Source organism: Tachysurus vachellii, chromosome 13 (genome assembly GCF_030014155.1).
Source record: "Tachysurus vachellii isolate PV-2020 chromosome 13, HZAU_Pvac_v1, whole genome shotgun sequence".
NCBI classification, from domain to species: Eukaryota; Metazoa; Chordata; class Actinopteri; order Siluriformes; family Bagridae; genus Tachysurus; species Tachysurus vachellii.
In genome coordinates, this window is record NC_083472.1 from 16,903,275 (window position 1) to 16,914,480 (window position 11,206).

The 11,206-nt window shown below is 36.9% G+C and overlaps 1 protein-coding gene across 1 annotated transcript; it reads left to right on the top strand.

Moving 5' to 3' along the window:
- Positions 1 to 5,675: 5,675 nt before the first annotated feature.
- On the top strand, positions 5,676 to 10,093 carry rhogd (ras homolog gene family, member Gd). The gene is made up of 2 exons (XM_060884718.1): positions 5,676 to 5,938; positions 6,969 to 10,093. Exon 2 carries the CDS (start codon positions 6,998 to 7,000, stop codon positions 7,571 to 7,573), a length of 576 nt encoding a protein of 191 aa, XP_060740701.1. The 5' UTR covers positions 5,676 to 5,938; positions 6,969 to 6,997; the 3' UTR covers positions 7,574 to 10,093.
- Positions 10,094 to 11,206: the final 1,113 nt, after the last annotated feature.

Genomic DNA, 11,206 nt, shown 5'->3' on the forward strand with positions numbered 1-11,206 from the left:
GTTACAAGGTCTCAGGTGTGAATGGGGAGCAGGGGTGTTAGATTTGGTGTTATCGCTATCATACTGGTCACTGGAAGTTCAACACCTCATGGCAAAGAACTCTCTGAGGATCTGAAGAATTGTTGCTCTACATAAAAATGACATAGGCTATAAGAAGATTGCCAGGGCCCGGAAACTGAGCTGCAGCACGGTGGCCAAGACCATACAGCGGTTTAAAAGGACAGGTTCCACTCAGAACAGGCCTCAGCATGGTCGACCAAAGACGTTGTGTGCACGTGGTCAGCGTCATATCCAGAGGTTGTGTTTGGGAAATAGACGTATGAATGCTGCCAGCATTGCTGCAGTGGTTAAAGGGGTGGGGGTCAGCCTGTCAGTGCTCAGAAGAAGAAATTTCTATATTTCTTCATAAATATGACAAAAACATCATCAGATTAGTAAACAGTATCATGAACAGTAAACAGAAATAGTAAACAAAGTGAATGCAATCAAACAAATGAGCCAACAATATTATAGTTCTTTATTTAATTATTGATATGATCCAGCATTACATATCGGTGACTTGCAAAAGTATGTGAACCTTTGCTTTCAGTATCTCTTGTGACACCTTTTACCACAATAACTGCAAGGTTGATCAGTCCTATTATCCTATTCCTCAGTACAGAACAGCTTCAACACTGGGATTGTGGTTGGTGTCCTCACATGAACTGCTTGCTGCAGGTCCTATATTTCTTTCAGTTTAAAGTCAGGACTTTGACTTGGCCATTATATAAACATTATCCACTTTAAACATTCTTTGGTACACATACTTGTGCTTGTGATCATTGACTTAGTGTATTGTCTTAGAAAAGCATGATTGGTCATGTTTCACAGATGGTATTAGGTTATTATGCTGGAATGCAACATTTTCTTTTCTCCAAATATAACACTTCTCATTTAAACCAAAAAAGTTAGATTTGTGAAGTCCAAAGTCTTTAGAGATGATTTTGTAACCTTTTCCAACCCGATGACTAACAATAACTATTTTTCTGAGGAATTCTCCCTTGTTTTTGCCATGATTTTTGATTTCGTTCACTTTGTCTGCTTTCAGGACTTCTGATGATGAAATCTGATGACATTTTGGTCTAATTTATGTAGAAATATAGAAATTTCTAAAGGGTTCACAAACTTACAAGTGACACTGAATAGACTAAAATTTTTTGTTCTTTATCTATCTATCTATCTATGCAGAATAACCATTAACAGTGAAGTGGTGGGAAAAATTAATATAGTTTGTAAAGTTATTTTCAGCTAAAAATTAAGAATACTAGGGAAATTTGGTGTAAAAACAAAGGGAAATTGTAACTAGCGTTCTATTTCACCTAAAATAACTATATGGGGCAGTGCTGAACACCCAGATACCCCGCTACCATAAGGCTGTTAGGAACTGGATCACTTATGGCAAACTGGAAAGGATTTCAGAGATGATCATCACACTCACACTGTTTAGGAAAGGCAATGATCATAGTCATTGTGGAATGGAATGGTACAGAAAGGGCTGAGAATCTAGCCTGTTTTTACTCCTGTCACCCAGTTGAGCATTACATGTGCAACATGTCAGTTGAATAATTGGTCCAATGAAATGGCCATGCACTGAAAAATGCTACAAGTTCATTTACCTTGCAGAGATTGAACTAAAATCATCCAGTCACCAAAGCAAGACTAGAGGCTTAAGCACTTTTTTTAGAGACTTATGCACTTTTGTACTCTCTTATCCAGAGTGACGTACAAAAGTGCTTTAAATGTAAATAATTTCAACTATCTTTCTTATTGGGTTGCCTGCCAGCAGAGATGCTGTTTTTAATGATACACCATTTAGATTAACATGAGTTCAGAGAGAGAACATGAGGGACTTCAATTCATGCCAGACTCATGGGGGAGCATGGCAGATCATATAAATTCTTTCAAAATTGAGCTTATGAGCTCTAAAGAAGGATCCATCTGTTGTGGCATGATGAACTGAAAAGGGCTACATTAGCATAAGGGATTTGTTATTTAGCATTCCCTGCAAAAAGGCTAAATCAATAGGCACTGGGCAGCACATTGGTTAGAATGTATTCATTAATTTTTTATAGCAGTGTGGATCTAAATATTTATGTCTGTAATATAAATGATTTATATATGTGTGCTTGTTCTAATACAAAAATATGCTCCTATAACAGCTTGTTCACAGAGACTTGTATGGTGGCTGCTCCACATGATCTATGTCTAATAATAAGCCCAATAAAGATGTTTTTAAATAACAAAGGAAAGCATATAATTGATTGGTGTGGTGTGTAAGATTTGCGTTAGGAGACATTTATTTAACATTACGGAAGGAGTGTCAGTGCTTTGTATCAGTAACCGTCAAGGTTTCAAGGCAAAGGGGTTAGTTCCTGTTATCGCCTATGTTAAGTTAATGAGCCAAAAACAAAGGATGTCACATTACAGAAAACTCCTCTGCCTGAGCACTTGAGTCTCATTGATGTTAACATTAAATGTAACTATTAATAGCAAAATAATGTAATGTGGTGAGTGCCTTAGTCGTTTCATTTTCATTTCAGTTTTATGTTGTGGTTCTTACCCTTTCTTTATTTGTTTTTACCGGTTTACTCAATAAAGACTTCTGCACTTGCATTGGACTCTCTGGGTTTGTGACACCTTTTGTTCTGAATGTTGGGGTCTACTTTTTTGATCGCACCTCTGTCCCAGAGGAAAAAACACTACCAGGAACAAACACAAAAATAAACCCTTATGTCCAGAGAAGGTTGGGTCCCAATGGTGGAACTAGATCTATGTGGCAGAGGGTTGGGGTTCAACACACAGTATGGATCTGGTATGCTCCATTAGGACCTTATGGATTGTTTGTATTGTTCTGTTGGTGTATGTAAGGAGACCCCACAATAATTTTATAGATCTTACAGCCCTAACACTTATTAACTAATGCTCTGATTGAACTTCAGACTACTAAAGGCGGCAGATAAACCTGTCACATAACTTTCCGTCCTTCACTGAGGTTTAAAGAGCTCTATGAGGACAGGTGAGTACAAGACCTTCAGAGTTGTGAGTTATGTTGCTATGTCCAACCTGAAATGAGTCACCAACAATTTCAACTGTGGCTGTCAGTCCTATTTTGAAGCCTGTCAGCTGTATCTGTGACCTGCCACATGTTAACCCAGGTCCATTACTAGACAGTAAGAGTGCTGTCCTCAATCTCAAAGATTAAAAAGTAAATTTGCTTATGTAAACGATATATATTTTATATAAAACTTAAACTTAATCCAAATATATTAATGCTGGTAAGCTTTTATTGTAACATACGTATTGCTACTTTATTGTTAGGTTATAATTTATATAGTTATTTTTAAATAAGTATAGTTTTGACTTGGTGAAGACTGTCAGAGAGATTGCTCAAAGATCTCTCATAGAGTCTGAGAGATTACTTTTATTATAATATAGGATCATTTCCAGCTGTTTACCAATCAAATTATTAATAAAGCATATTTATAATACATTTACATTACTATGATATGCAGAAATGTATGATCTCTGTAACAAAGCTACATTTAACTGGATTACAAGTGGTTCTGATCTCACCTGTTACTATATGGCATTGAGCAAACAGCATAGTTAGCAACAGCAACTAAAATTGCAGCTAGGTTTCTATATCATACATACAGCAATAACAGCAGGTCACAACACATTAGCATGTGGTAGGCTACTTGGTTTGAAAAGGTAAGTTAATAAAATTTGTTTGTAGCTAACTTAAATTAGCTAGATCCTGAGAGCTACTACATAATTGAAAATATTATATGCTTTTAATGTTACAGATGTTATCAACTTAGTAACTAATGCTTTGAAAACAATTTCAGATTAGATAACATTTTAGCTATCATTTATCCTGCTGAAAAAGATAGAAAACAATAAATGAAATACATTGTGGCTCCCATGAGATATATAAGTTTATTAATTCTCAAATTTTTAAAATTACTTGTTAAATAGTGGTTTATATTTGGTAGTTACTTTGGCTATGTTAGAGTTACATTTGGCAACATCATGACCAGTGTTAATTATTATATGGCTTTATGGCCTTTAGATGTTCCTCTTATCCAGGCTCAGGCTCATGTATAGTTATTGTCCTATCTATGTAAATGCACTGTATATTTAGTGTTTTTTTTTTTTCCTACAGAGAAACCAACTGGGTTCTTTCTTTCTTTCTTTCTTTCTTTCTTTCTTTCTTTCTTTCTGCATGTAAGTGTGTAGGTTTGGGTGTGTTGGCTTCACTGTGGCTCTCTCTCTCTATTCTTGATCCAGCTATTATGAAGTTTCTGGTCAGCCTTTTTCTTTGATTGCTGATCCCTTTTTGTCATTTTGAATAAAAGCATCAATTGAATATGTGTAAATGCCATGCTGCTTTATTTATTTAATTCCTCTCCCACAATACATTCCTCTTAACTTTCCACACACAGCAAGCCAAAAATAGAAAATATTGAATAATAGCATATAGTATTAATCCATTTTTATTAGCTGGATATTGTAGACAGCTGTAGTAATCATTACTGCATAACACTATGATGCTCATACTGACCATCCTTTCACCACACTTAGTTCTGTTGCACTTTACACTTCTTCAGCTGTATAATATAATGATCTACCTGTTACTGCATGTAACTCATCTGTATGGTAATATATCAGTTTATATTCTGTAATTTTAAACACTCACTGCAAAATGCTCCTCACTGCTACATAATTGTGTATCATGCTACTACATTTAACATGCAAACATATTGACTATACATTCAATCACCTTATTTTCTTTCTCATCCGTAATATTCATTCTTTTTTTTACTTATTTTAATTTTTTTTAACTATTTGGAATTGGGGCCTGTTTGGGAATGGTGGGCAGAGCAACATTTGGGAGTGGTATGTGTCACACACTTGTGTTAAATAATATTAATGACACGTCTTTGTTGCATTGAGCTGTGGCAGAGATACAAGGGATAAGAACTGGTTCTTGAATTAAAATGATTTATATGCACAGTCTTAGAGGACAGAGCAGATTATAATTTCACTGAAACTTGTATACTGTATCGAATCACGTATTTGTACATGACGCATAAAAATCTTGAATCCTAGGCTCTATAGTGACCTGTAATTATTTTGGTAAGTATTATAGACATCAACACTTTCTGGAAAAAAAAATTATGACACTTCTCTCCTTTTCAAATTACAACCATGCACCAAATACTGTTTAGGGATTGATTTGATTGCGTTCCAGTTTAGCCCAAGTTCAGTGTAGTGATGAAAGTGAAATGTAATGAAAGCAGAGGACTTCTGACCTGACTCACTGTTTGATTCTTAAGAAGAAAACAATGGGTTACTTTCAATAAGAAACCTGTATAGGATTCTAATTGGGAATTGTAGGAATTGTCTCATAGGTCAAGACAAGATCTGACAAGATCTGCAGGAATATTTTAATATATATATATATATATATATATATATATATATATATATATATATATATATATATATATACAAATCAACAAATGCATATTGTTCTAAGTGTTTTATTGTCATTAAATTCTAAATATTGGTGAGATAATAATGAAATAAAAACAGCCAAAGCATCATACGTATTTTCAAATTGGTATTTTCAAACCCAATTAAAGCTCCAATAAGATTCTAATATGATCAAATAAGATCCTGATGAACTAAATTACACAAACGGTTATCTAAATTGCATTCTGCCACACCCGGTTACTAGACAACATAAAAACAGTGAACCTTTGAGCCCTACACTGACGTGAAAGCTGGACTTTTATTATGAAGGAGCTACGCCGACGCTAGTCTGTGTGTCGCTGTGCGCCTGTGTTCAGTTTGGAGCGGCGTTACATCTGGGCGCGGGAGGATCTCTGAGGCGGTGAGATATTTCATTTAACCTTTTACGGAAACTATAAAACAGTTTTGCGGACGTTCTACCAGGTTCACTAGACTTCTGGTTGTTAAATAAAGTGATTGTTTATTTATATAGACAACTTGTGACACTGTTTAAAACCGACTTTAAATTTCGAAAAAACAGCAAAATAGCTCGGTAATTAGCCTAAGAGCTAACCTTAGCTGGCTAATGTAGCTGTAGCTGGGAAAAACCTTAAGCCTGTTATTATGAGCAGGTTTGGATGTAGGTTAGGTCTAGTGAGCTGTTAGTGTGCATGTTTTGATGGACATTTCTGTTATAAGAGGCGAAAGTAATGTGGTTCCTGTTTAGTAGTTGTGTATATTGTTATTATTAGCTAGCTAAACAGCTTTGAATTGCAAAGGAAGCGGAAATGAATTAGCTGGGTAGGGTTAGCAGCCGCGCTAACGCTGTTAGCTAACTCTGGCCCAGGCTTGGGTAATTATTAGTGATGTATATAAACGCCGATAGTGGCAGTGGTACTGTACAGACTACCAGGTTAATGTAGCTGTTGTTATTGTTTTTACATCTTCCACTTGTTAGCCACTCGTCCGATTTAACTAGTTGTTAGCAGGCTGTTCGTTGTTGCTGCTGTTAGCCGGTTGAAAGTTAGCCTTGTTTCGGAAATACTGTACTGTGTAGCTGCTTGCTGACTGAACTTCCTTCCGTCAACGTTAACAGTCCAAGTGCCTTTTTCATGTGTAGTTACTTAGGCGAACTTGTCAAAATCTTTTTTAAAGCGATTAAATTCACGTTTTTGTTTCCGAACCTGTATTTCACAGTAAATTTAGTCAGCTTCCCAAAACTGGTCACATCAATGGAGTATTTATTATACACATGACTGTGTGTGTGTTTACATTTCGGGTGCAGATATCGTTTACATTTGTATGCAGTGTTATTTTCTCGCATAAACATGTTCAAAATTCAAACTTTAAGAAAAATTAAAAGTTGTGTTAATTCATGAGTGACCTTGACTGACTGTTTTTCTGCACTCTAGGTGTCCCTGCCTGTGTGGCCTAAAGAAGGATGCAGACAATAAAGTGCGTCGTTGTTGGCGATGGGGCGGTGGGGAAAACGTGCCTTCTCATCTCGTACACCACCAATGCCTTTCCTGAAGAATACATCCCCACCGTGTTCGACAACTACAGTGCCCAGATGAGTGTTGATGGACGCACTGTGAGCCTGAACCTGTGGGACACAGCGGGTCAGGAGGAGTACGACAGGCTGCGCACGCTCTCCTATCCTCAGACCAACGTGTTCATTATCTGCTTTTCTATCGGCAGCCCGTCATCATATGCCAATGTCCGACACAAGTGGTTCCCAGAGGTGTCGCACCACTGCCCCAGCGTGCCTGTGCTGCTTGTGGGAACCAAGCGCGATCTGCGCAACGACACCGAAACCATCAAGAAGCTAAAGAAGCAGAACCTTGCACCCACAACACAGCAGCAGGGCACGACGCTGGCAAAGCAGATCAACGCCGTGAAGTATTTGGAGTGCTCCGCTCTGCTACAGGAAGGCGTCAGGGAAGTTTTTGCTGAGGCTGTGCGTGCCGTTCTCTATCCTGTCACCAAAAAGAATTCCAAAAAATGTGTCCTCTTGTAGTTTGGCCTAGGGGACTAGCGGAAATGGACTTGGAGAGCTCAGAGGACAGACAAATGATCCTGATGTTGATAGCCATTTCTCCATTTCTCTGTTTTTAACCACTCTAGGTATTGTTTTTGGCTCCCTGAATTATTTTTCTTCAACATTCACCAAAGTATGCACTCTTTACTGGAACTGAAAAAACAGCTGTTGATTTCAGAACCACTTTCCCTTTTGGCCTCCTTTGTCTCCTTGGAACGCTGTGGTTGTCAAGATCTCTCGCACTTACCTCATGGTTAAAAATGGAATTTCAAGATACATGGCAATATTTTTTAGAATGAATCAAAGCAATACAGAAACAAAGTTACCTAACCTTCTGACTCGAGCAGTGTCTGAGGAGAGAAACAACTTTTTTTCTACTGCCTGAAGTTTTTGTCCTTTTTGTGCCTCACAGGTTAGCTCAGATCCTGACACACACACAAAAAAAAAACAATGTGAGTCATTATATGTAATATTTATACACATACAGGGATCCTAACAACTGAGAATGATAAAGCAAAAACCTCTTTAGACATTGTATTTTACTATTACCCAAAATGTAAAATCCTTTTTTTTTTTTTTTTTTGCTTCTGTGAAATGAGGCATTAGAAAGGTGTGACATTATATTGAGACATATCTGCCTTATACACATGGTCACACCATCTTTGAATGAAACAAAAGCCTGCAACCCAATACAGTGGCTACATGAACGTACATAACAAACAGTTTAAGATTTTTCACAAGTCTTGTCTTGTAAAAATGACTAGTGTTATCAGATCCTTGTACGCCTGAAGCTCACACTTCCTATTTTGTCTTCCCTCCATCACAAAAAAACAATGTCGATCTCTTACATGCCTTACTGACACGTTTGTGTCTAGCGCTGCCTCACTACTTTAATTCCAAGTGCCTGACTTGTTTTTGGATTTGATCCGTAATCCCGCTTTTTCCTGTGAATCGTCAGAAGCCTCACAACGGAATTGACTCCGAGTCACTTCATCTAGGAATTGAGTCCTTGAATCCTGTGAACAAGTGAGCACACATTTCAGTCCCCTGTACAGAGAGACAAGCAAAGCGCTAAAAGAAAATAGAGCGTTTGTCCTCTCTATTTAAAGGTTTAGTGCCAGGCGTTTGTGACTGCTTCATTCTTAACCCTTAGTAATGATTCATTCTGAATCACAGCTTGTCACAGTGAGTCAGTGTTTAGCCCCAGCAGGTATCAATGACAGCATGCATTTCTTTCCATAGGCATTATTCAAATACACCAAACTCATTTCATACATGCTTAAATTTGGAGAAACAGGAATGTCTCCAAATGCCTGTAGAGCTTACAAAAGCAGTCACAACTAGAATGATTTTTGGCACATTAAGTATCATTGTTTCACTTTTTTTTTCCTGATTGATAATTGCCATTTCAGTCCATATTCGCGTTAAAGTTTCACTTTCCTGCAAATGATGGCGAGCGCTTGCTGCTGTGTTTGTGTAAAGCTAGGTGTGTTTTAGAATACAATACAAACACCAAGATTCAGCTTTTGCTTAGGAAAAGAATATGAGCGTATGGATGCAGAGGGTTTTACACTCTGAAGTTTTCATTGTGTGCTCTGTAAAGAGCAGCTTCACTAAGACTGCCATTAAAAGCCAAAAATCACCAATTGATCATCTGTACTTGTGAAATAATTTTTTTTTCTTCCGAATATGTTGTGCTAAAAAAAAGTTAAATTAGAGGTTGACTTTTTTTTTTTTTTTTTTTGACAAATTGCATTACATAAGCCTATGCATGAGTGAAGCTTTATTCCTTTCTTTTGATGTATCTCAGCAGCATTTATTATAAATACCATGTGGTTGCAACTTTATCACGTTACAGCACCTGCACATGTAATCGCCATCTTGGGTTTGTGGCTCATGCAAAGAACTGACATCGCTGAACAGTAGCGTGGTTTCAAAAGTGAAGTGGTACTTGGATTATTTTTTGTTTGTTTTGTGCGTGCTGAAAATGTTGCACATTTCTCTACGTATCAAGGCTTACTTGCTGTGTCTCCGTGTTAGTCAGGCTTCTCGAATGCTAATAGTTTATAATTTTATATATTTTTTTAATTTAGATTTTTGACTACAATACTCAGCCAAAGAGTGCCTTTGGATACAAAGATATCAGACTGAGAGCACATTGAGACAGCGGACCTGTTCTATTTTACTCTAAGCGTAATAAACATCCAAGTCTTTTCTTATTGTTGCCTTTAATCTAGTCTTTATTAAAACAAATTCCACTGTGCTAAGACTATTGAACGGTTCTGGTTTTGTCAGTGAGAAAAAGCCCTCAGAAAACCGTGGATGCATCACGTCTTTGTTGGTCTGTCTGCTTTGGTGTATTTGGTACTGCATTTATACACTGGGAACTTGATTTTTTTTTTGTTGACAAAATTGTCATTTTTATAACAAACATTTGTATAAATGAACTAACAGTGTAATGACTTTAAATTATGCTAAATAAAACTATAATTTACAGTTCATTGTGGATTTTTCCCCTTATGGTTCTGTTTCTGTAGAGCTCACAGGACGAATGACAATTATTCAGGAGTCAGAATGGATATGAATGCCTACGAAAAGGAAATGCAAAGAGGAAACTGATCAGTAAGCTGGGTGGCATGTTGCATGATTTTTTTTTTTTTTTTTTTTTTTTTGCTCGCTGTGACTAAGTGCACAAGCTTGTCGTTATTTAATCAGGTTTCCGCTGCTCTCATGCAAAAAAGCCACATGAAAAGGTGCTGACGTGCATCAGCTGCTGCAGCAAACAATATCAACACCTCACTCGCTCATAGACATCACTGCAGACTTCTGTGTCAAAGGAAACAATCTGGTTTCTGTGCTTTACTTACGTTACTGTGACTCCAACTGGAATGATAATGTAATAATGAAAAATGCATAAATAAAAACTGACAATGCAAAATTTTCTGATAATCATCTGATATAATGTTCTAGTGATGAATGTGAAACCTAAAGAATGAAATAGTTTAACTAGGTTATGACGGAAAAGGTGTTGCCGCATTTTTCACACGTTTGTAAAAAAAACTTTCTCTGTAGATGTTTTGATTTTCTCTGTACTACCAAAGCGTTCTTTTATTCATGAAGTAATTTTCAATAACAGCAGCTCTGAGTTTTTTTTACTGTCTTGATTGCAGAGCAAAAATGGGGCAAGTGAGTGAAAAAAACTTGTTCTAAACAATTGTTTTGCAGATGATAAAAACAATATTAAATGTGTCTATAAATGGATCAAATCGTATGACATGTCTTCTTTAATAAATGAAAAAAGGCCATTGCATTATAAGCAGTGGTGATACTACAGATTGACCTGGATCACCCAACAAAGAAAAACTTAACAGTTTTCCTTTCCTAGGTGCTGCTGCTTGAAGAAGCTACGCACCGTGACGCATTTAGCAGCCAGTGTAAAATGTATAGGTGTGATGTGAAAGTCGTGTAGCGACTCAGTGCAATAAAGAGAAATACATGCCACATCATGCCTTTTCCATCTGCCTCTCCTATGCTGTAATCACATGATATAATAAATATTTATGTGAACATGTGGATTTGGGGTTTTTGTAACTCTAGGACATGCTGAGTGCT

Excerpts from the sequence above, each read along its gene's own strand:
- rhogd (XM_060884718.1), top strand. The coding sequence starts at position 6,998 with ATGCAGACAATAAAGTGCGTCGTTGTTGGCGATGGGGCGGTGGGGAAA.